The sequence below is a fragment of the Lonchura striata genome, chromosome 18 (genome assembly GCF_046129695.1).
Source record: "Lonchura striata isolate bLonStr1 chromosome 18, bLonStr1.mat, whole genome shotgun sequence".
In the NCBI taxonomy this organism is placed as follows: Eukaryota; Metazoa; Chordata; class Aves; order Passeriformes; family Estrildidae; genus Lonchura; species Lonchura striata.
The window spans coordinates 1,993,477-2,015,803 of record NC_134620.1 but is presented as its reverse complement, the minus strand read 5'-3'; the positions used below and the strand labels follow the sequence as shown (position 1 = coordinate 2,015,803).

General features: G+C 56.5%; 1 protein-coding gene and 1 long non-coding RNA gene across 2 annotated transcripts in view; one reads left to right on the top strand and one right to left on the bottom strand.

The window, feature by feature from the left end:
* RTN4R (reticulon 4 receptor) overlaps positions 1 to 14,460 on the bottom strand; it is an 84,673-nt gene extending 70,213 nt beyond the window's left edge. Inside the window, exon 1 of the mRNA XM_021536745.3 lies at positions 13,971 to 14,460. Coding sequence (XP_021392420.1) covers positions 13,971 to 13,992 — 22 coding nt within the window. The 5' untranslated portion in view covers positions 13,993 to 14,460. The remainder of the gene's footprint in view (positions 1 to 13,970) is intronic.
* A 1,150-nt stretch (positions 14,461 to 15,610) lies between these two features.
* Positions 15,611 to 19,265, top strand: LOC144247219 (uncharacterized). Its single transcript, XR_013340941.1, has 2 exons — positions 15,611 to 17,106; positions 18,383 to 19,265. It is a non-coding gene; the product is annotated as an uncharacterized LOC144247219 (long non-coding RNA).
* Positions 19,266 to 22,327: the final 3,062 nt, after the last annotated feature.

Sequence of the window (22,327 nt, the reverse complement as noted above, 5' to 3'; positions counted from 1 at the left end):
TCCTCTCAGACATGTGGGAGATGAGAAAAAAAAGAAAGAAGGAGAAGGAGAAGAAGGAGAAGGAGAAGGAGAAGGAGAAGGAGAAGGAGAAGGAGAAGGAGAAGGAGAAGGAGAAGGAGAAGGAGAAGGAGAAGGAGAAGGAGAAAGAAGGAGAAGGAGAAGGAGGAGAAGGAGGAGAAGGAGAAGAAGGAGGAGAAGCCTTTTACCAGCTCCAAACCCAAGGGCTCACACACTGCCCATGCACTGCTGACCCCAGCCCAGATGCCTGGCAGAGCCTGTCCTTACCCTGTGCTCAACACAACCCTTTTGTTTCATTGTTTTTGATTCATGCCCCTGATTTTTGTGTCCCTCCTGGGTGACAAACAAGCCATGGCCCATTCACCTTCATGATTCGTGTGCCCATCCCACGCTGATTTTCAGCCCTGTCCCATGACAGACCAAGGGTGCAGATGTCCCCATGCCCTGCCTGCTCCCCACGTGTGTGCAGAGTGTCACACAGCCAGCCCAGTGTCACACAGCCAGCCCAGGGTGTGCAGTGTCACAGGCATGTCCCTGCTCTGTGATTTTGGCTCCATCCTGGGTCCCCACAGGGCTGTGCCCATCCCCTCCTCCTTCCAGGGCACGAGGGGAGCTGCTCTGGCAGGATGGCCCCTGGCTGGCTCGGGCTCCTTCCCAGGAGCTGTGGGGCTGCCCTTGCAAACCCTGCTCACTCCCTCTCCCCTCTGCCCCTCCCAGCCAGGTTCTGGCTCCCATCACGGTGAGAATTCCTGTGCTGTTTGTGAAGAATGCATATTTTATGATTGGCTTTACACAAATGTTACAATGAATATTATATATGTAATGTTAGAAAGTTACGCTGTCTTAATTCTCTTACATAGTGTGTTAAGTGTAGTTTTAGGTTACAACATAATGTTAAAATAGAGACTGTGTATGTGGGGGAAGTTTTCTTTTAGGAATGAGATACTTGCTTTGAAGAACACCTAAATCTTCCAAAGGAGAGGCATTTATGGCTTCTTATCAGAAGAAGCTAATTTCTTCAGGCCTTGCTGAGACTCGAAGATGCCAAAGAATTAAAAGAAACACTTGACATACAACAGAGAGAGTTTCTTGTTTAGAACAGAATGTATGCATAACCATGAAGGATGTATGAATATGCAACAAGTGTATTGGTTTAAGAGTGATTCTTTTGTTCACAAGTCATGCTTTCATGACTTAGTGTCCGAGAGCATCCGGACGTCCATAATTCTTTATTTTTTATTATCTTATAATTGTCCTAACTCTAAACCTTATTACTCTAATTGTATTATTATTTTTATAACCATTTTATTATTATTAAACTTCTAAAATTTTAAAAACCAAGTAATTAGCATTTTTTGCATTGTTAAATCCCTGTCCATCACTGCCCACCTCGCCCCACAGAGCTTTAGGGGCTTTCACACCAGATATGCCACAGAGCTTTAGGGACTTTCACACCAGTGTTCCCACACCGATCCTGAGGGGTGGCTTCAGGAGCACCACTCAGGGCACAAGGTGGCAGGGAGTCGTGCTCACATGGGCCATGGCAAGGCCCTGATTTTAGGAGGAGTTAGAACTCTCAGAAACCCGGTGAGACCAGCAGAGCCCCCACACTTCCAGAGGGTCCATCCAGCCAGGGCAGGGAGGAGAGTGCAGAGCACCCAGGAGCTGGGAGGGAGCAGGGCTGGAGCAGGCACAGGCTGAGCTGGGGGGTCCTTGTGGCTACAAAAACAGGATCGCAGAATCCTGGGATGGTTTGGACTGGGGGGACCTTAAAGTTCATCCAGTGCCACCCCTGCCATGGGCAGGGACACATCCCCTGGCCCAGCTGTCTCTCCATGCAAAGCACTCTGCACATGGCCCAGCTGGCCCCAGGTTAAACTTTTCCAAGCTCCCAGTAAATCCAAGCTCCCCAGGAAATGGCCAAACCCAGTGTTCTGAGTCAGACTCTGGCCCTGCAGCCCAGCTGGCCACCCCAAAGCTCAGGATTAATTGTAAGCCTTGAGAAACTCTAGGAAAGCCAAAAATAAACAGAGAGAGCAAAGCATTTCCCACAGAAAAGCTATGGCAAAGGAAAGGCTCTCCTGAGCTGGCTCCCCAGGGCAGCTCAGGGATCATTTATTGTGCCACTGGCACAAATGTCTCTCCTTGGCTGCACTGTCCCCTGGAGCTCCCTTCCAGCCTGGGAGAGAAGGGAACAGGGACTGGACACGATCCCCGGCCAGCAGCACCCCCAGCCCCTCACAGAGGCCCTTCCCAGGGCTTTGGGACCACGCTCTGCACCCAGCAGAGGACACGGCCTCAGGAAAACAGGAACAGTGCTCGAGTTTAAACAACCACTGTCTGATTTCCAGGCCCCACATTGACCCCAGAGCCTCAGCAGCAAAATTTGTGTCATGGTAGAAGCTGGGTCTTGGTGAAAGCTTGGGAGAAACAGCTCCTTGGGCTTGTGGGTGACACCAAACCCAAGGGTGTGACCTTGGAGGTCACCTGAAGATGAAGCTGCACCCCTCAGCCAGGCTCTGCTGCCAAGCCCAGCCAAACCCTGATGTCAGAACTGGAGCTTCAAACCTCGAACATCAATCCTGGAACATCAATCCTGGATAATCAATCCTGCAGGAGCTGAGCCAGATCCCCCTGTCATGCCCAGGGAGGCTGGGGGAGCACAATTCCTTTGTTTCCCACCCAGAAGGGCCAAAATCCATTTTGTGGCCTGAAACGAACCCAGCCAAGTGGGGGATCCAGCAGCTCTGCCCAGAGCTGTGCAAATGTGGGGGAGCAGGGTGGGGTGAGAGATGCAGCCCATTGTGGGAATCCAGAGCTTCCCTCTGGCTGCCCTGGGACCCTGGCAGGGGTCAGGAACCCCCCTGGACAGAGCCCCCAGAGACACTGGCTGTGATCTCTGGCCATGCAAAAGAGTTTTCAGTCTCACAGGGTGAATTACAAGCTCTGAGTGTTTGATAGAAGTAATAATTAAGTGTGGCACGGGTGCAAAAGTAAAATTTTAGGATTCTAGATGAGGGGTCCAAAGGGGACAAGATGGAGGAAATTGGGTGTGCCTTGTCCTTTTTCTCCTTCTTCATGCCCTCCATGTCTCACTGTGGTGTTGGCATTTTTCTGTTGGTTCAGGCTGGGGACACACTGTCCAACGCAGGTGACAGATATTGGCACGTTATTGTAAATGCAGCACAGGGAGTTTCTGGTATTTAATGTTTGTCACATCCCACTGAGGGCAGAGCCCCACACGCTGCCCTGCAGGACAGAGCTGGGCAGGGCAGCAGAACATGTGAGAGATCAACAGAATAAACAACCTGGAAACCAGCACAGACCAATGATGGCTTCTGCTTTGGCAGCGGGGCTGACAGACAGAGACTTTCTACAATCTCAGGATCATCAATAGCTCAGATTCTGACAGCCCATGAACCCAGCCTGGGCAGCTGCCCCTGGATCCCTGGCAGTGCCAAGGCCAGGTTGGACAGGGTTTGGAGCAGCCTGGGATGGTGGGAGTTGTCCCTGCCATGGCAGGGTGGCGCTGGATGGGCTGTAGGGTCCCTCCAAACCAACCCAACCCATTCCATGTTTGTGTGGCTCCTGAGCTGCCCTGCCTGGCTGGCACATGGGTAGGGCACGGCAGCTCTGGGCCCTCCTGCCTGCCCACAGCTCCCAGCTGTGCCCTGGGTGACAGGACAGGGACAGCAGGCGATGCTGCCTGCAGCAGTGATCCTGGGGACATCCCTGTCCTGAGCCCAGGGGACAGCAGGCCCCACTGCTCCCACTGCTGCTCCTGTGCCAGCCGTGGGTGCAGAGCAGGTCCAACACCTGGTCCCCATGGCCCAGCAGTGTCCCACCACCCTCCCTGGGACAGGGTGGCACATCACTGGACAGGAGCAGCTCCCACTGCTCCAGGAATTCAGGAACAGGAAAATTCAGTGCCACAAATGCATGGCATGAGGCACGCGGGAGGCACTGGGAGGGGTTGTGTTTGGGGCTGGAATTCTCCAGGCAGGCCTGAATTCAAACCATGTCTGTCAGGCAAAGGCAAGCTTCAGCTGGTTCCATCTTGACCAACTTTACAAGTTAAAGGTGAATGGAGACAGAATTAAACCAACCAATTAAATTCAGCCAGCAGGAAGTTGTGCCAGGGCAGCTCAGGCTGGAGATCAGGAAAGGTTCTTCCCCAGAGGTGCTGGCACTGCCCAGGGAATGGGCACGGCCCCGAGGCTGCCAGAGCTCCAGGAGCCTTTGGACAGCACTGCCAGGGATGGACAGGGTGGGGTTGTGGGGGTCTGGGCAGGGCAGGGGCTGGGCTGGATGATCCTGTGGGTCCCTCCAGCTCAGGAGATTCTGTGATTCCATGAAGCAAATGGCAGCAGGGGTCCAAAGCAACCAGGCTTCATGGTGGCAATGTCCCCAGAGGTCCCAGCCCCCCAGACGTCCCACAGGAGAGCCAGAGGAGCTGTCCCAGCTGAACTTTCAGGCAGAAGCTGCCAAATCTCTTTCAGCCCTGGGACACTGAAGGCTCCTCCAGCCCCCAGAGCCATTTCCAAAGCCATTCCTGTCTGTCAGCCCACAGCTGGATGTGCAGCTGTTCCAGGCTGCAGATCCTCCCAGGGCAGGGCAGCAGCAGGAATTGTCACACTCCTGGAGACCCAGGGCAGCCCTGTGCCACCGCAGAGTGCTCTGCGCCTGGCAGCAAAAGGGGCCTGGAAAACCAGGAGGGGAAGTGTCCTAGGTTATAATATTGGGACTATTCCGTTGCACCTGAGCTGCAATCCCTTTCTTTCCTTATCTCGTGACTCGGAGATGAGTCCCTCCAGGGGACCTGTTCTTTTAGCCACATGGCTGATAAGATCACAACGTTCTATTGTGAGAGGCTCCGCCCAGAGGGAGGAGCCAAACGATGCCATCAAGGTTATAAGCGGGGTTGTACAGACAGCAAGGAGATCCCCTCTTCGAGAGGAACAGCTGAGACCTTCTCTACACTGGACCTCCAGAGAGAAACTACATCAGTCTCCAGGAGCACTGCTTGGACAGAACCATATCTGCCACCACTGCCCCAGCCAGTGAGTGTCAGGTTGTATCCCTAACTCTGTCAGTGCTTCTTCTTTTGTGCTATTGTATGTATTTGGTTCTTTGTTCCCTTTTCCTAATAAATTGTATTTCTGACTTCGAGCCTCTCGCTGGTTTTGCTCTTCAAACAGGACAGGAAGGAATCCTGTTTGGAAACTGCTGCTCCCTGCTGAGCTGGAGAGGGGGCAGAGCCAGAGAGCACCAGAACAGCTCCAAAGGCCTGGGGCGCAGGGCAGGGATGCTGAGAGCAGCACGGGGAGCGCAGCTGAGCAGCAGGGAGCAGCCTGCAGCCCTCCCCACCCCGCGGGACGCGATGCTGCGAGCGGGGGATGCTGCCGGGACCGCTCCCGGCACACGGGCTGCTCGCAGAGGGAAAGGACAGACAGCCCTCTAGTGTAAAGCCAATGCTAGCCGTGCTTGCAGGCCACACAGAGCATTGATCGGGGCCACATCCGCCAGGGAGTGTGCTTGGCAAGGAGCCCGAGCGCGGGACGGGGATTTGCTCACACCACAGCTCCCACTGCTCCTGAAAGCGTGCCAGTGCCACAGGGATGTGCCATCCCAGAGTCCCAGACTGGTCTGGGTTGGGAGGGACCTTAAATCCCATCCCACCCCTGCCATGGCAGGGACACCTCCCACTGTCCCAGGCTGCTGCAAGCCTCACCCAGCCTGGCCTTGGGCACTGCCAGGGATCCAGGGGCAGCCACAGCTGCTCTGGGCACCCTGTGCCAGGGCCTGCCCAGCCTCCCAGGGAAGGATCCTGATACTCAACTTAGACCCACTCTCTGTGTGTTTGAAGCCGTTCCCCATGTCCTGTCCCTCCAGATCTTCGTAGTGCAAAGATCTCTGACCATGTCTCTCTGCAGAGACAAATCCCACATTCCCAAACTCTGGACTTGCTCTGAGGCTTTCCAACGACCCCTGTGGACAGGGGAGAGTGTGGAGCCCTCCCAGCCTTACCCTGGCACCCCCAAAGGGATTCTGAGAGCCCAGCTTGGCCAGCAGCTCATGGCACATCCCTGCAAAGCCCCCATGGGAGCAGGAAAAGCTGAGTTTGGGGGCTGCAAAGGTATTTTCCTTTCCCTCCCTCCCCTCTGCTGAAGAGCCAGGCTGAGTTCCCACCTCCCAGTGCACATGGCTGTGTTGTGCTCAAGGATTATTGTCCATGGCTCCCACCATCACTTACAGCCTTAAGAAAGAGGCACAATTAAAATCAATATTTAAAGTCATCAAACAAGCAGAGGCAAATTTGAACAGCCCCACAATTCACTGTGACATAACAACCCAGGGTGCAGGGCTGAGCGCTGAGCTGCAGTGCCAAGAGCACACTTCTGCCCACAGTCTTCAAAATTTAATGAAAACACACCAGTTTTAAACACTTCCCCAAATCCAGCTCACAAAACCTGTCACTTTGATGTGAATGGTCCCAGTCTCAGACTAATCAGTCACTTTTACTTCCTCTTTAGTAGCTAAAGACGCAAATGAACTCCCTGCAAACCGCACAGCTCCGGGAGGAGAATTTAACAGCCAGATGGTTCTTGCAAAAGATTGGTTTTTAACAAAAAAATAAAAGTGAACCCGTTTCCCCCACGAGCAGCTCACGGGAGATGAGGTGACACATCACAAGGCACTGCGAAGTGTGACATTAGAGCATCACTTCTGCCACAGAAATGCCCCTTCCTAGAGCACCATGTAAATCACAATTATCACTAATAAGGGACCAATTAGTGCAAGGCACTGCAATTATCCCCTGCACTCCGGGAAGAAAGGGAAGCATGGCACTGGAATGCAAACATCCCTTTGTTTCCAGCAGAAGGTGCAGCGCGGAGAGGGAAAACCAAGCAGGAGTGCTGGAAAGGCAGCAGGTTCCAGAGGCAGGCAGGGAAGGTGTCCAGCTGCAGTGGGACAGAGAAGCTGGGATGGGCTGGAAGCTCCCCAGCTCCCCTCCAGGCACTGAGCTCCCCCACTGCTGGATCCCTTTGCTCTCCCTGGACCGTCCCTCCTCCGTGTGGAATTGCAGCTGGGGGTGGGATCAGAGCACAGCTGGCAAGAAAGGCTCTGCAGCCCATGATCAAGGACAGAAATGCCTGGCCAGGAGGTTTCTGTGGGTCAGCTCCAGCAAACAAGCACCATGGAGCAAAATGGTTTGGATCCTCTCAGGATGCAGGTCCTGGTGATAGTAAAAGGGTTTAAAATCATGGGGATTTAGGGTTAAAAGGAAAATTAAGCTTAGTAGGCCCTGACAAGAAAATAAATACCCAAAATACAGGAAGACTTTGTACCTTACTAGAACTGCACCTGTGTAGCTGGTACACGATAAATGATAGAAGTGTTGGATGTGATGATTGTTTAGTAATTAAATATAATTACTGTTTAATTGTAAGAATAATCATGAGAAACTGTGGTCAGGGGCCTAAGAAAGATCACGAGAAACTCATGGTTGAATAAAGTCAATCTATACAATAGAACAATATAAGTTTAATAATTAATATGTAAGTTACATAATGATAGAATATAAAATACGTTCAGCTCGAAAGCCGTGTCGGAGTCAGATTTGGGGCTGTACCCCTGATCCCAGAGCTCTCAATAGAAGCACCTGCAGATAATCATATCCTGTGATTTTTTTGTGTTCCTGAATGCTGACACTGGAAGGAAGAAGAAGCCGATGTCCAGTCCTTGTCCTCGGCTGGCTGGGCTGGAACTCCACCAGCCCCATCCAGCCTGGCCTTGGCACTGCCAGGGATCCAGGGGCAGCCACAGCTGCTCTGGGCACCTGTGCCAGGGCCTGCCCACCCTCCCAGGGAATGCTCCCCTCCCATATATGCCCTAGTATATCCTACAGGGTCAGACAGAGGGAATTATGATGGTTGGACTTGGCAAAGAGAAGGTGAAGGGAGATTTAATTCCAGCCTCCAGCTACTCCAGGGCAGTCAGAAGGATGGCAAAGCAAACCACACCTTTGTGTGCCAGGTGACACAGCAAGGAGCCACAGCCAAGAACTACAGCTTGGGAGCTTCAGTTTGGAATCAGGAAAAGCTTTTCAATCAGCTCCAGCACTGGGAAAGGCCAGCGAGGCTCCATCACTGGAGGTTTCCAAAGCTTGGACAGAGAAATCCACAGCAGAGCTGAGCTGAGGTGCAACAGCCCCGTTCTGGAGCCCCCCAGCAGCCCCTCCAGGATTCTGGGATTTGGCCAGGTTTGTGTGTCCTCAGAGAAGCCCCTGCCCCTGCAGGCTGCCAGGAAAGGCTCCCAGCACAGGGGGCATCTGAGGATACAGAGCTCCAGGGGAGCTGTTTAATTACCATTGATGTGGACACCAGGCTGGGGCAGCTGGAGCCAGGCCACATAAACCTGGCCAGGGGCTTCTTCCCAGCCACCAAAGCAAACACCAGCACAGGAACACATCTGCAAGGGTCTGCTGCCACCCTGAGTGTTCCTGCTGCCACCCCGAGTGTCCCTGCTCCATCCTGAGTGTCCCTGCTGCCACCCCGAGTGTCCCTGCTCCATCCTGAGTGTTCCTGCTGCCACCCCGAGTGTCCCTGCTCCATCCTGAGTGTCCCTGCTCCACCCTGAGTGTCCCTGCTCCATCCTGAGTGTTCCTGCTGCCACCCCGAGTGTCCCTGCTCCATCCTGAGTGTCCCTGCTGCAACACCGAGTGTCCTGCTGCCACCCTGAGTGTCCCTGCTCCACCCTGAGTGTCCCTGCTCCATCCTGAGTGTCCCTGCTCCACCCTGAGTGTTCCTGCTGCCACTCTGAGTGTCCCTGTTGCCACCCTGAGTGTCCCTGCTCTACCCTGAGTGTCCCTGCTCCATCCTGAGTGTCCCTGCTGCCACACCGAGTGTCCCTGCTGCCATCCAGAATGTCTCTGCCACTGCACCTGGCTGTGACCTGGCTTTTAGCCCTCTTTGATACCTGCCCAGCACCTCACAGGGAGCCAGCACAAAGGTCAGCATCACTGCTGCCCCAGCCCTGCCACGCCCAGGGACAGAGCCAGGCACCCCCCGCTCAGCAGAGGGACAGGGAGCACCCATGGGTGCTGACCCAGGCAGGTGACAAAGGGCTTGGGCTGCCTCGGCCACACAGCCCATGGAACTGAGGAGGAGGACAGGGTATCTCCATCCTGGGAAAGACATCCATGCTGGAAGGACAAACCCCTGAGCAACCAGATCTAGACAGCTCCAGAGGTACTCCAGGTGTATCCAGGTGATTCCTCCCAAATACTCCATGATTTCATGAAAGCAAATATTCTGAGCCTGGCCTTGCCTGACCCATGCAGACAGGAGCCAGCACTGCTATGTGAGAGTCATCAGGGTGATGCCTCACACTGCTGAGCTTTCCTGAGACAGAACCAAAAACCCTGGAGTGTTTGTGTTTTCTTGTTTCCAGTCTCCTCAATGCTTTGCATGTGCTTGTGGAGTGTTTCTGCTTTCCTTGACAACCGAGGAGGATTCCAAATAAAACTCAAGTGCTTTTCTAATCTCCTGGTTCCAGGAGAGGGACAATAAATGCTGTAAAATCTGCTGGTGCTGTTGATCAGCTGCAGCGTGAAGGCTGGGAGGAAGGTGGGCCAGCCCAGCGACACAAACCTGCTGTGGATGCAGCAACAGCCCTCAGGAGATCATCAGTCTTGTCACCTGGCACTGTGGCACTGCTGAGGAGGTGATCAGTGACTGCTCAGACTCTACAGTCCAGCTCTGGGCTGAGTTTCAGCATCTCCTGGGTCCCTTGGGACATAGCTCAGCATCACTCTGAGGGACATGCTGGAAAAGCTGAGACTACATCACAGAAAGGCTCATTGACCTGGGCAAGGATACAAAGGAGGCAGCAGCAGGGCCAAGACCAGAGTCCAGAGCCCTTCTGGGAGCACTCCAAAAGCAAAGCAGGCACGGCCAGGGTCTGTGCCACACCACGGGATGTGCTCTGCCCACACACAGAGCCCAAGGGAAACAGCTGTGTCACCTGGTGCCACTGCCCTGAGCCCACACACCCTCTGAACACCACACAAGGGGCAGCCAGCCACTCCAGACTCCCATTCCTGTGTCTCCCAGTGGGCTCAGGCACACAGCTCAGGCTGAGGTCAGTTTGCACATTTGAGCAAACTCTGCACGAATTCCTCCAGCATCTCTGTGCAAGCACGGCAGGATCCACCCTCAGCCTCTTTCAGCTGATTAAGACTTTTCAGTGCAATTGTCCCCTTTTCCCTCAGCCTCTGGAACCTCCAGGAGTTGCAGCCACAGCAGGAAAGGGGAGGAGAAGGTGGGCTTTGTGTCTCACCAGCCTCACTCCTCCCTCCCACGCCGCTGTGATGGAGAAGCCCTGACACCCTGCGACTCACAAATCCCAGACGGATCCACCTGGCTCCGGGACACAGCACAGAGCTTCCCACATGGCCAGGAGGGACCAGCCCTCCCAGAAACTCCCAGCTGCTGCCTCTGACAGCCCCTCTGTGCGGTGGTGCAGGGTACTCCTGTTCCACGGGGGCTGTGCCTCCTGCATAAAGAGAGAAATCCTCCTCAGGAACATCAAAAGAGGAGCCTGGCACTCGGAGAGCCGTCTTACTGAAGGTGACGGCAGCAGAGAGCATTGCAAACCCAAGGGGAAGAGGAGGCACAGCTGGTGAGAGCGGCTCCTTCCTCACCCTGCAGGTGAGTCCCGGGCTGCAGCTCCCAGCTCAGCCCCCGAGCCGCCGGCACAGCAGCCCAGGGAGGCTCAGAGCAGAAATCCGAGCTCAGCTCTGTGCAATCTGCCTCCTCCTGCTTTGTGTGCAGGCTCTGGCTCCGGCGATTCTCCCTCTCCTTGCGCATGGCTCAGGAGGATGCCAAGGGAAGGAGCCCCAGTGCCCTCCCAGCAGGGTGTGCGTGCAGGGGTGCAGCAGCCTCCGAGCATCCTCCTCTTCCCTGCCCCCAGTCACAGGCTCCTCACTGATTCCGAGACAGAAAATGTGGAAAATTCCCATCTGTGCTGCTGGATTTTGGTTATTCCTTTGGAAGGCTCGGAGGCCAAAGTCGTTGTTGGGGTGAGAATTGCACAGCACAGGGCCCGTGGCAGCAGGCGCAGCCTGGCACAGGGAATGTGGGATCCCAGCTGTGCATCCCCGTGGCCCTTGCCAGCTTCCAGCTCCACGGGAGGAGCGGATGGAGCAGCAGCCGCTCCCCTGCCCTTGCATTCCCGGCCCCTGGAGCAGTGGGAGCAGGGCAGAGCAGAGCGGGATGCTGTGAGACAAACTGTGCCCTTGCTCCTTCCCACCAGTGACTCCTTCTCCTTCCCACTCCTTTATGGACACAGCAGGCTCCCGAAGGTTTTCCCAAAGCAAGCCCGGAGCTCCTGGGCTCGGGATTGCGGGAATGAATGAGGGGCCCGGCTGGTTCGGCACGTGCTGCCCACAGCCCTCCACACTCCTCACTGCTTCTCATTAACTCCTCCTCTGGCCCAGCTTTGTCTGGGAAAACATCCCAGATCCAGCAGGGAACAGCGATGTCTGCACCAGCTCAGCGCCCAGGCACCGAGTGGCGCAACAGCACCTCCACCTTTTTGCCCTAAAATTCCTCTTGGAGCACATTCCTCTTTAGAAAACCTCTCCAAACGCAGCCTTTGTTGGGCCCAAGGAATACAGGTCTGAGGTCTGTGCCGCCGGCTGGGAAAGGGGGACAAAGCCCAGAAAATGCAGAGCACCCTTGATAAAAAATTTACATTATAAAGACAGGAAATACAAGATAATGCAGTGAATGGTGTCTTCTCTCAAGAGGAAAAAAGAGAGCTGCTCTCACATCGGTGATGTTGATGAAGGTTCTCATATTACAAGGGTTTGTAGTCGGGTTAAAAAAAAAAAAAGAATAAGCATAGAAAGCCCTTTTTCAGTAAAAATGAATCGTGTTAATAAGGCAGCAAGTGCTGAGAACAGGGAAAGCTCTGCCTGTCCAACTGCCCCTGGTGGCTATTTCTGGCTTACAAGGCACTTGAAGCATCCTGGCAGCCCACAGTGGGAAATGTAGTCCAGATCCAGCAGGATGGACACTCAGCTAAACAGAATCCCCCAGGTTTGTAAGGACTTTCCAGCCAAACCTGCCAGCAAGCCAGCCTCTCACAGGAGCAATTCATAAACTGCAGCAAAAAAGCAAATAATTCAACCCCAAACTCCTCCAAGCCTTGTTCTATAAATAAAGCCGTTGTAACACAGTTTTTATATTTCATTATTCCCCGCGTCGCTCCGCACGCTGCTGGCGGCAGCCGGGAGTGTCACTGCGTGGGGAGGGCAGCGCTGCAGCAGCAGCGGGGATGGAGCAGGGGGGACCGGGGTGTCCGCACCACACCCAGCGCCCGGACTGCTCTGCCAGCCCCGCGGGTGGCACAGAGCCCCGCACAGCCCGGCCCCGGCGGGCCGAGCCGGGCACCGAGCCGCCGGGCTCCGGTCGATGGCAACCCCCGCGCCCCGGCAAATGGAGGCTCGGGTACCAGCATCCCCTCAGGGCCCGGGGAGAAGCTGGCAGCCGAGCCTGCTCCCGAGGTGTTCCCCGAACGAGAATAATAAATTGGCCATTTCGCGTTTCAGATGGACACAAAGCCTCTCGAGGAGGCGGTGTGCGGTGTGGATCACAGCTTGGATGTGTCCTTTGATCGTCACTAATAAATCAGCCAGAGTGCCCTCCAAAATAGAAAGGAAAAGAGAATTATATCTGTGTCACTGACGGGAACGGGAAGCGAGCTGGAGGCAGCGCAGCCGGGAGCAGAGTCCGAGCAGCCAGAGGCTCCGCACGCCCAATCCTGCCCTGGCCAGCGCCTGGCCAGCCCGGCAGCTCCCACGGTGGGCCGATCCCTCCAGTTAAAAACTGCAATCCGTGGGCTGGGTTCCCGCGAACACACCTGGGTGGCAAAGGCTTCCCGAGCGGGCTGAGCCCGCAGCCCGGCAGCGAGGGTCCCTCCCGGGCTGGGGCCGTATCCCGGTGCCCCCGGAGCCCCCGCAAGCGGCCAAGGCACGGCGGGACCGGGGGGCTCCGAGCGCCGCCGCAGCCCCCGGCCCCCGTGCCAGCCCTGCCCCAGCCCCAGCCCGCACACCGGGGCCGGGAAACAAAGATTGTCGCCAAAGTCCACGGAAAAGGGCTGGCTCAGGCGCAGTCCTGCCGTGCCAGCCTGCGAGCTCCGTGCCTCTCCCCCGGCGCAGAGAGCAAGTGGAAAGGGGGTTCAGTCCCTGCACCCCCAGCCCTTCCCAGCCTCTGGCTGGCGAACACGAAGCGGCGGGACCCTCAGGGAGGGCTCTGCGGAGAGCCCCACCGCAGCCCGGGAGCCGCTGCCCCCCGGGAACTTCCCCGTCCGGAGGCTCCGCGGGCGGGACGGGCTCGGGGAGCGGGGCCGGAGCTCCCCGGGTGGCCGGGCTGCGAGCGGGGCGAGCCGGGCTGCCCCATCCCCTCTCCCGCCCGGCCCGGCCCCTCCGCCGCGGGCTGCGGGATGTGGGCTGCGGGCTGGGGACGCGCTTCCCCCCGAGGCACCAACTTCGCCCGGTCACCCCAAGGCCGAGCTGAGCCAAGCCGAGGCTGGGCGGCGGCTGGGGGGGCTTAGCCCGCTGCTCTCCTTCCACCTCTCTGCTCCCTTTCCATCATCGCTCTGTCCTCCTTCCATCCCGCTGCCGTGCTCCGCGGCTGGAGCCGAGCCGTGCCCGGCGCTCGCTCCCCCTCCGGCCTCGCCTCCGCTCCGCGCCCTCCCCGCCGCCTCTCCCGGCCCGGCCCCCGGCCCCTCTTCCCCTCGTGGGACCTCGGCCGCTCCCGAAGACCCCACGGGGAAAAAAAAGTTGCAGCGAGGGAAGTTAGCGGCGCCGGGCGAAGTTGGGGCCGCGGCGGCCGTGCCCTGCCCGGGGGAGCCGCGGCGGCGCAGGGGGACCGGGGCGCACCTACCTTCTGCTATCGCCCTCTTCATCTTAGGGCTCGGGGAAGGCACGTCTGGAGGCGCAAAGTGGAGCGGCGGCAGTACAATCCTTGGGAAAGCGGGGCAGATCCCGGAGCCAAACTTCAGCCCGAACGGGGAGCGGCGGCGCACGGGGATGGGGGGGCGCTCCCGGTGCCGGCGCCCTCGCTCATCGGGGGAATGAGCAGCCCCCGAGCTGGAGTCAGCATCCAGGCGAGGCTCCCCCTCCCTGCCTCGCCTCGCCTGCCTCCTCCTCCCTCCGCCCGCCCGCCGCACGCACGGGGCCGGGGCTGCGGCGGATCCCGCGGCGGGGAGCGGAGCCGGCTGCGCTGGATCCCGGGAGCCAGCGGCGAGCGAGCGGGGATGGAGAGGCGATGAATGTTTTATGGGATCATGTGGTTTGACGTGAGAGGAATCAGCCTAGATCGGATTTACTGGCTGGAGGAGTGAGCGGGAGGACGGGGGAGCCGGGCACGGGCTGGCGAGGGGAGGAGGGGCCGCTCCGACGGCGGCGGCTCCGCGGCGGAGCCCCCGCGGTGCGCGGCCGCGGCCCGGGCAGGGCTGCGCGGGGCCGGGGCCTCATTCCTGGAGGAGAGGTGCCACCTAAAGGAAGCGGCGGAGAGGGACGCGGCGGCACCGGGCCGCTCCTCCTCCCACCTCCCGCCGCAGCCGCGCCCGCACCGCCCCGGGGACCGCGGGGACCGCGGCTCGGAGCCCCTCGGGAGGCACCGGAGAGCTCGGCGGCTGTTTTCACCTGCTCTGGATCTGCGCACCGCCGAGGCGGCGAGAGACATGCGAACCCGCGGTGCCTCCTCTTCCTCACCAGATTCGGCTGCTGCGGGTGCGGGGCCGCTGCTTTCCCGAGGGATGAGGATGTCAGGGAGCCCTTTGGGTACAGCCCGAAGGAGAACTCTTCCCTGTGCTGAGCCTTCTCGTCATCCCTGCCCTTTGGGGTCAGTCTCCCGCGGGCAGGAAGGACAGCGGCTTGCCTCAGTTTACCCAAAGAGCACGAGGGTTACACGGTAGCTGAAGCAGGGTGAAGCTGGAGTCCCACCCTGCTGAGCCCTCCGGCAGCCTTCCCTCTCCGGGAGGGTCAAGGGCTCCTGCACAGGCAGATCCCATCTGCAGCCATCCCTTCTGAGAAACAGAAATGCGGATTTTTATTAAGTGAACTCGTTTGCTCAGTGAGGAAAGGAGGAGGGAAGGATTGTGCCGGGGAAAGCTGAACAATATGGGGAGGTGGTGGCTCTGTCCCTGTTAGGCAGACGTTCAGCTGCCACCAGAGCCACGGACAATGGGTGATATGTCTGTATGCATGTGAAACCCCACTTGGAACTCTGCATACAGTCCTGGTGTCCCCAGCACATGGGACACAGAACTCTGGGAGCAGGTCTGGACTGGAGCCTCTCCCCTATGGAGCCACGCTGGGAGCTGGGATTGCTCAGCCTGGAGAGGAGAAGGTTGTGTGGAGACCTCACAGCACCTTCCAGGGCCTGAAGGGGCTGCAAGGAAGACAGAGAGGGACTTTTCATCAAGAACCAGAGTGCCAGGACACAGGGAATGGCTTCCCAGTGCCAGAGGGCAGGGATGGATGGGAGATTGGGAAGGAATTGTTCCCTGGGAGGGTGGGCAGGCCCTGGCATAGGGTGCCCAGAGCAGCTGTGGCTGCCCCTGGATCCCTGGCAGTGCCCAAGGTCAGGTTGGACACTGGGCTTGGAGCAGCCTGGGCTGGTGGAAGGTGTCCCTGCCATGGCAGGGGTGGGAATGGATGAGCTGGTTCCTTCCAGCCCAACCCATTCTGACATTCTATAATGTGTCTAATTACCTTTACCTGTGTACACCAGGAATAGGAATGCTACTGAGCCTTCACTCCTCACTTGTGGTTTGTCACCCCAATATTGGCCTTCTCTTCCAGCTTGCCCTCAGGATTGTTGTCACAACCACATCCCTCCAATTTCCACCTTTCCTGTAGGCATCACTGCACGGTGAGCCAGGGTTCAGTTTCTCCTGTGTGCCAGATCCTCTCACCACACCCAGAGGGTCCCTCACACTGACCCAGCCCACAGCCATCTATGGAAAAAAGAAGCTCACCCAAAGACAACCAGCTGGACACTTGGGGCAGCTGGAGGTGATTTGCTCAGTGTGGGCCTTATTTGTGCAACAGCCTCAACTAGCCCAAGGTCCTGGGCTCAGAATCACAGGATGGATTGGGTTAGAAGGGATCTTAAAGCTCACCTGGTTCCAATCCCACTGCCGTGGGCAGAGATACCTTCATTAGGTCATTGAAAACCCATCTGAAAATGACCCAGAAGAGCTGTCCAGACACCCTCTAATGGCAAATGAAGTTCTGTGCAGCCCAGGGCCTGCAGCCCCTTCCTGCAGCCCCCTGGAGGACAGCTGGCACCTGGGGAGGGCAGGGGGCTCCCTCTGGCCGCTCTCTTTCTGCTCCTCCAGAGTGCAAAGGTGCAGAGATGATTCCCTAAAGCTCTCCCTTCCCACACCTGCAGTCCAGCTGAAGCATCCCCTGATCTTCTCCAGCCCTTCTGCCTCACCTGCCCCCTTCCCTCTGTTTGCTCTGGGTGACTCCAGCTGTATCCTGCCCATCCTGGACTTTCCAGGAGGCCTGCACACACTTAATGAACAGGAGAGCTCTTAATGAATGTGCTGCCAGAGGAGCATTGTGCCCACAGGGCCACAGCTGGGCCACAGCTGGAACACTTGAGTCACTTTTGGATGCTTGGGCCAGTCCATGGCAGGTCTGCTCTGAAGGAACAGAAGGGTTTGCTGGGAATGCCAGGAGAAGTGAGGTCTGGGAAGAGACAAGGAACATTCCTGTGCAATCTGCTGCAGCACATTCTGCTGTTGGTTTATGGACATCTCCTGGGAGGGAGGATGATCCCACCCTGCCCAGCTACTGCTGCAGTGGCAGCCCAGCTAGCACAGGTCAGGAACGTGCTGCTCCTTCCCTTTGAACACACCTGCCAGCACTCCTGTTTCAGCAGTGCCCTTCCACTCCACCATCCCAAGCGGTGCAGCAGGGGAGAGAGGTCACCGACGTGTGGGGCATCAAAATAGCTGCAGAAGAAAGGACCCTGGAGCTGGAATTCCCTGGGAGAGGGCTGGAAGGTGAGCAGGAGCACTGAAGGAGTTAATTGAAGCTCTAGTCACAGGCCTGAAAATTCCAGGTTGTACCAGGGAGGCAGCGGTTGTTTTTTGGCTGACATTTCTGAAAGGTTAATCTGGAAACGGAGAGAGCACATCTGTACAGGGCTGGGGCTGACTCCGGCTGCAGATTCCTGCCCCTCCTTGGGCTGCTTGGCCCAGCAGCTGTGACAGAGTCACCATGAGGCAGCGTGGGGCTGTGACCTTGGCAGGCAGTGATGCTCCACAGTGTCCTGGAGCAGCTCTGCCTGCAGGCCGGTGTGACAAGGCACAGGGAACTGGCTCTGCCCTGTGCTGCACGTCTGCACTTCCCATTTCTCCGTGTGGCAAGGGGTGTCCTGCAAGAGCTGGGTGAAGGAGGGGAGTCCCAACAGGAGATCTCCTGGGGGAGCTGGGGTGCTCGCAGTTGCAGCGGGAGTAACTCTGGAGAGGAGCCAAGGCTCCCCGAGGTGCAGACACCTTGCTTTGAATGGATATGTTTGTCTCTACCAGTTGCTTAATGTTCTGGTTTGAAAGCAAAATCAGTGAGACTCCAAGTCAGAAATACAATTTATTGGGAAAAGGGAAAAAAGACAAAAATACATGCAATGATACAAAAGGAAAACCACTGACAAAGTCAGAATACAACCTGACAGCCCTCTGGCCAGCGTGCTGGTAGCAGTCCAGATTGGAGTGGCTGCAGTCCTCTTAGAATGGCAGATGTGGTTGTTGTGTCTTCTCACAAACCTGTGGAAAGGCTGCCTCTCTGTCTAGAAATCCCCGGATTTATCCAGGTGGGAATGCCTGGCTCCTCCCCCTGGGCGGAGCATCTCACAATGGGCTGATGTTATTCTGAGTCACGAGGTGTGTCCTTAATCACCTGTTAACCAGAACTGGCTCTGGAGAGTGTTATCTGTGAGCCATGGGGCAAGACATTGATGGGCCATTAACAGGAGATAAGGAAAACTGCCCAGAGGCAGCTGCTACTGGATGGTCATAGGAAACATCTTGGTGCTCCAGTCTTGGGCACTTAATCATGCTGGGATCAATTCTCTTCCTGCAGGTTGGGAGTCCTGTTTGTAAAGTGCTATCCCTCCCTGCTCTCTTCAACCTGGCTGTGAGCACAGGGCTCCCGAAGGATTTAGGGCACATTCCTGGGCCTGTGGGCACTGAGACAGGTGGATATGGGGAAACAGGGCACGTGAAATGGGAATTCATTGCCTTTTGCTGTGCTCACACCCACCTCTTTCTTTTTTAACAGAGCCTGAAGGAATTGACACCTGAATCCCAATGTTGACTAAAGTACATCTTGTTCTGGTCCAGAAAAGGCTTTTCACCCTTTCTTCCCCATGGCCTTGTGGCTGCAGCTGTGTCTGATGTGGCTGGGAGCACCTGAAAACACCTTTGAGAGGGGCAAGGAGGCAGAAAAGGGCACCAAAAGACCAGGTTTTGTTCTCTTTCCAGTGGAAGGGGGACGAGATGCTCTTTTAAGGTCCCTTCCTATCCAGAGCCTCCTGGGACTCTGCCTTGTGCCTCTGCCAGGCTCTGGCACTGCCTGTGCTCCCAGGAGACAGGAGGAGCTGTGGGCAAGCAGCAGCTGAGGGAATGTCACCTGCTCAGGGGTAACCATCCCTCTGGGCCTCTGGAAGAGTCACCCTGCAGACACAAGAAGATCTTTCTGAAGCAGTCTCCACCTGCTCTGAGGCCAGGGATGGGCACAACGTGGGGCAGACTCTCAGCCATAAACCCAAAAGGGCTCCCCAGAGCCACCACCACTATTGACAAAGTTTAAGTTTGACACCTTCTACCTGCTGGCTTTGGTGAAGGGCACCAAGACCATGGCTCTTTCCTGGACATTTCCAGCAGCTGGAACATGGCCCTGCAGACTGGGAGGCACTGGGAGGCTCTACATCAGCAGGGCTCCTGGGTTGGGCAGCACTTGGGGAGGATCTGTGCTGGCAGGATTTATCCAGGCACCCAGAGCAGCTCCTGCTCCATTTTCAGTGCCTGAACTGGGGCACTCCAGCGGGCAGAGAAGTTCTGTGCTGGCAGAGTGACTCTTCCAGCAGAACAGAGTACCAAGACTGAACCATCCTACCTGCACACCAAACATTTATAATATAAAACAGGTATTTTACACGTAACTGTAGGAGCAGTTGATGTGAAGTTGTGGCAGGTGGGATCTTATTCTTGGATTGTTCTCCAGAATAGCTCAGTTCCCACAGGAAGTGTGCACAGAGAGAAGGAGCCAGGTGTGCACAGGAGGAATTTCCTGGGGAAGCAGAGGGGCAGGCACCGAGGTCTGGGACAGGGACAGCAGCCAGGGCATGGCTGGAGCTGGGCCAGGGCAGGTCAGGCTGGAGATCAGGAAAGGTTCTTCCCCCAGAGGTGCTGGCATTGCCCAGGGAATGGGCACAGCCCCGAGGCTGCCAGAGCTCCAGGAGCCTTTGGGCAGCACTGCCAGGGATGGACAGGGTGGCGTTGTGGGGGTCTGGGCAGGGCAGGGGCTGGGCTGGATGATGCTCTGGGTCCCTCCAGCTCACACAGGTGATGTGCCAGGTCTGATTTCTCCCTACAGTTGGTCTGCTCTGGGTACCAGAACACCCCAGAGGCCACTCGGGGCCAGCAGTGGCAGGGCCAGCCCGGTGCCCAGGGGACAGAGGCACGGCCGGCCACCCCTGGGCCCTGTGCAGGGACACAGGACAGGGCAGGGGCCCTGGTGTGAGCTCTGCCTGGCTCCAGCCTGGCCGGCAGGGCACTCCATCCCTGCCAGCTGCTCAGCTCATAGGCTCAGGGAGAGGCTCCGGGTGTCTGCTGCTCCGTGGGCTGCTTTGCTCCTCCTGCCATGAAAAACTGCACCAGAGCCTGGCTGGGCAGGGCAGGGCCGGGAGAGAACAGCTCCCCTCTGCCAGTCCGTGGCAGGCCTGCTCGGAAGGAACAGAAGGGTTTTCTGGGAATGCCAGGAGAGGTGAGGTCTGGGAAGAGACAAGGAACATTCCTGTGCAATCTGCCCCTCTGTCAGTGCAGCCAGCCCGGGGCTGCTGCTGCCAGCAGTGAGTGATGGCCCTCGCAGCTCCTGCTCCGTGATTTCCCTCACATTTCAGCCTCTCCTGCCTGAGCAATGGGGTCGGCGTGGACGAGTTGTTCCTGTAAATCATCCCAGCACCGCTCCAGCCTGACACATCAATCCCCTCTGTAAAAGGTTCCCACCTGGTCCTGGCGGTGCTGCTGAGATTGGGATGTGCCAGGAATCCTTCAGAAGGCTCTGCAGGAAGGGCTGATGATTTATTCAGGCATCTCTTGCAGAAAGCTGCTCCCTTTCCAGCCTCGGGGAGACTCACCTGGCTGAGGGCTGCCCCTGGGCTTGGGGCTGTCCTGAGCAGCCTGCCCCAAGCCCTGCACTCGCTGTGAAGCAGCTGGGAACAGGCAGGGAATCCCAGAATGGTTTGGGGGACACCTCCCACTGTCCCAGGCTGCTCCAAGCCCCAGTGTCCAGCCTGGCCTTGGACACTGCCAGGGATCCAGGGGCAGCCACAGCTGCTCTGGGCACCTGTGCCAGGGCCTGCCCACCCTCCCAGGGAACAATTCCCAATTCCCAATATCCCATCCATCCCTGCCCTCTGGCAGTGGGAGCCATTCCCTGTCTCCTGTCCCTCCATCCCTTGTCCCCAGTCCCTCTCCAGCTCTCCTGGAGCCCCTTTAGGCCCTGCAAGGGCTCTGAGCTCTCCCTGGAGCCTTCTCCTCTCCAGGTGAGCACCCCCAGCTCTCCCAGCCTGGCTCCAGAGCAAAGAGAACAGGAGGGATGGAGAGGTGGCAGAAAATTGTTTCTAATGTTTATTTTATTCTCATTGTCCTGCTCTGATTTTTTGGCAATAAATTCAATCTTTCTCCCCAGGTTCAGGCTGTTGTGCCTGTGATGGTGACCAGGGAGGGATCTCTCCCAGTGTTTACCTCTCCCTTCATTTTCTCTCCCCTTTCCAGTTGCAGAGGGCACTGATAAAGCAGCTTTAGTGGGCACCCAACATCCAGCTGGGGCCAGCCCACCCCAGAGATTCTGCACTTGCAGGGGGAGCCAAGGGGACTGACAGAGGTGCAGGAAAATCTGAAGAAAGACAAGAAAATCTGCTCCTCCCCATGTTAGCGTTCAGGAACACACAGAATCACAGGATATGATTATCTGCAGGTGCTTCTATTGAGAGCTCCGGGAGTTGGGTACAAACCCAAATCTGACTCCGACACGGCTTTCGAGCTGAACGCATTTTATTTTCTATCATTATATAACTTACATATTAATTATTAAACTTACATTGTTCTATTGTATACATTGACTTTATTCAACCATGAGTTTCTCGTGATCTTTCTTAGGTCCCTGACCACAGTTTCTCATGATTATTCTTATGATTAAACAGTAATTATATTTAATTACTAAACAATCATCACATCTACACAATTATATCATTTATTAGGTACACAGTTCTAGCAAGGTACAAGGCCTTCATGTACCTAGGGTATTTATTTTTTCAGGTTGTACTAAACTTAATTTTCCTTTTAACCCTAAATCCCCATGATTTTAAAACCCTTTTACTATCACCCAGAGCTGGGCCAGGGGAGCCCTGTGCATGCCACGGGTGTTGGAGGCTGGGCTGGATGGGAGTGCTGGGTGTCCCCCAGGCAGATAGGAGCCTGTCGGAAATCAAAATGTCCCTCAGACATTTTTGGAGGTTCCAGGTCCAGGTCAGAAGCATTTGAGACCCTGGCAGGCAGCTGGAAACAGCTGTGATTTTGGATTTGAACCATGGAATGGTTTACCAGCCTTGCAGGAAGAGCAAGAAGTCACAAAAGTTTAGATATTATAGTAGAAGTAGTCACAAAGGGAAGAATTTTTGAGTGCTGTACAGGGGGGTTTGGTTTTGTACATGGGGGTCAGGGGGTTTAAGATGGAGGGATTTGGGCCTGCCCTGTCCTCCCTCTTTCTTCTTCCTTACCTCCCTGTCTCACTGTGGTGTTGGCATTTTTCTGTTGGTTCAGGCTGGGGACACACTGTCCAACGTAGGTGACAGATATTGGCACGTTCTTGTAAATGCAGCCCAGGGAGTTTCTGGTATTTAATGTTTGTCACATCCCACTGAGGGCAGAGCCCCACACGCTGCCCTGCAGGACAGAGCTGGGCAGGGCAGCAGAACATGTGAGAGATAAACAGAATAAA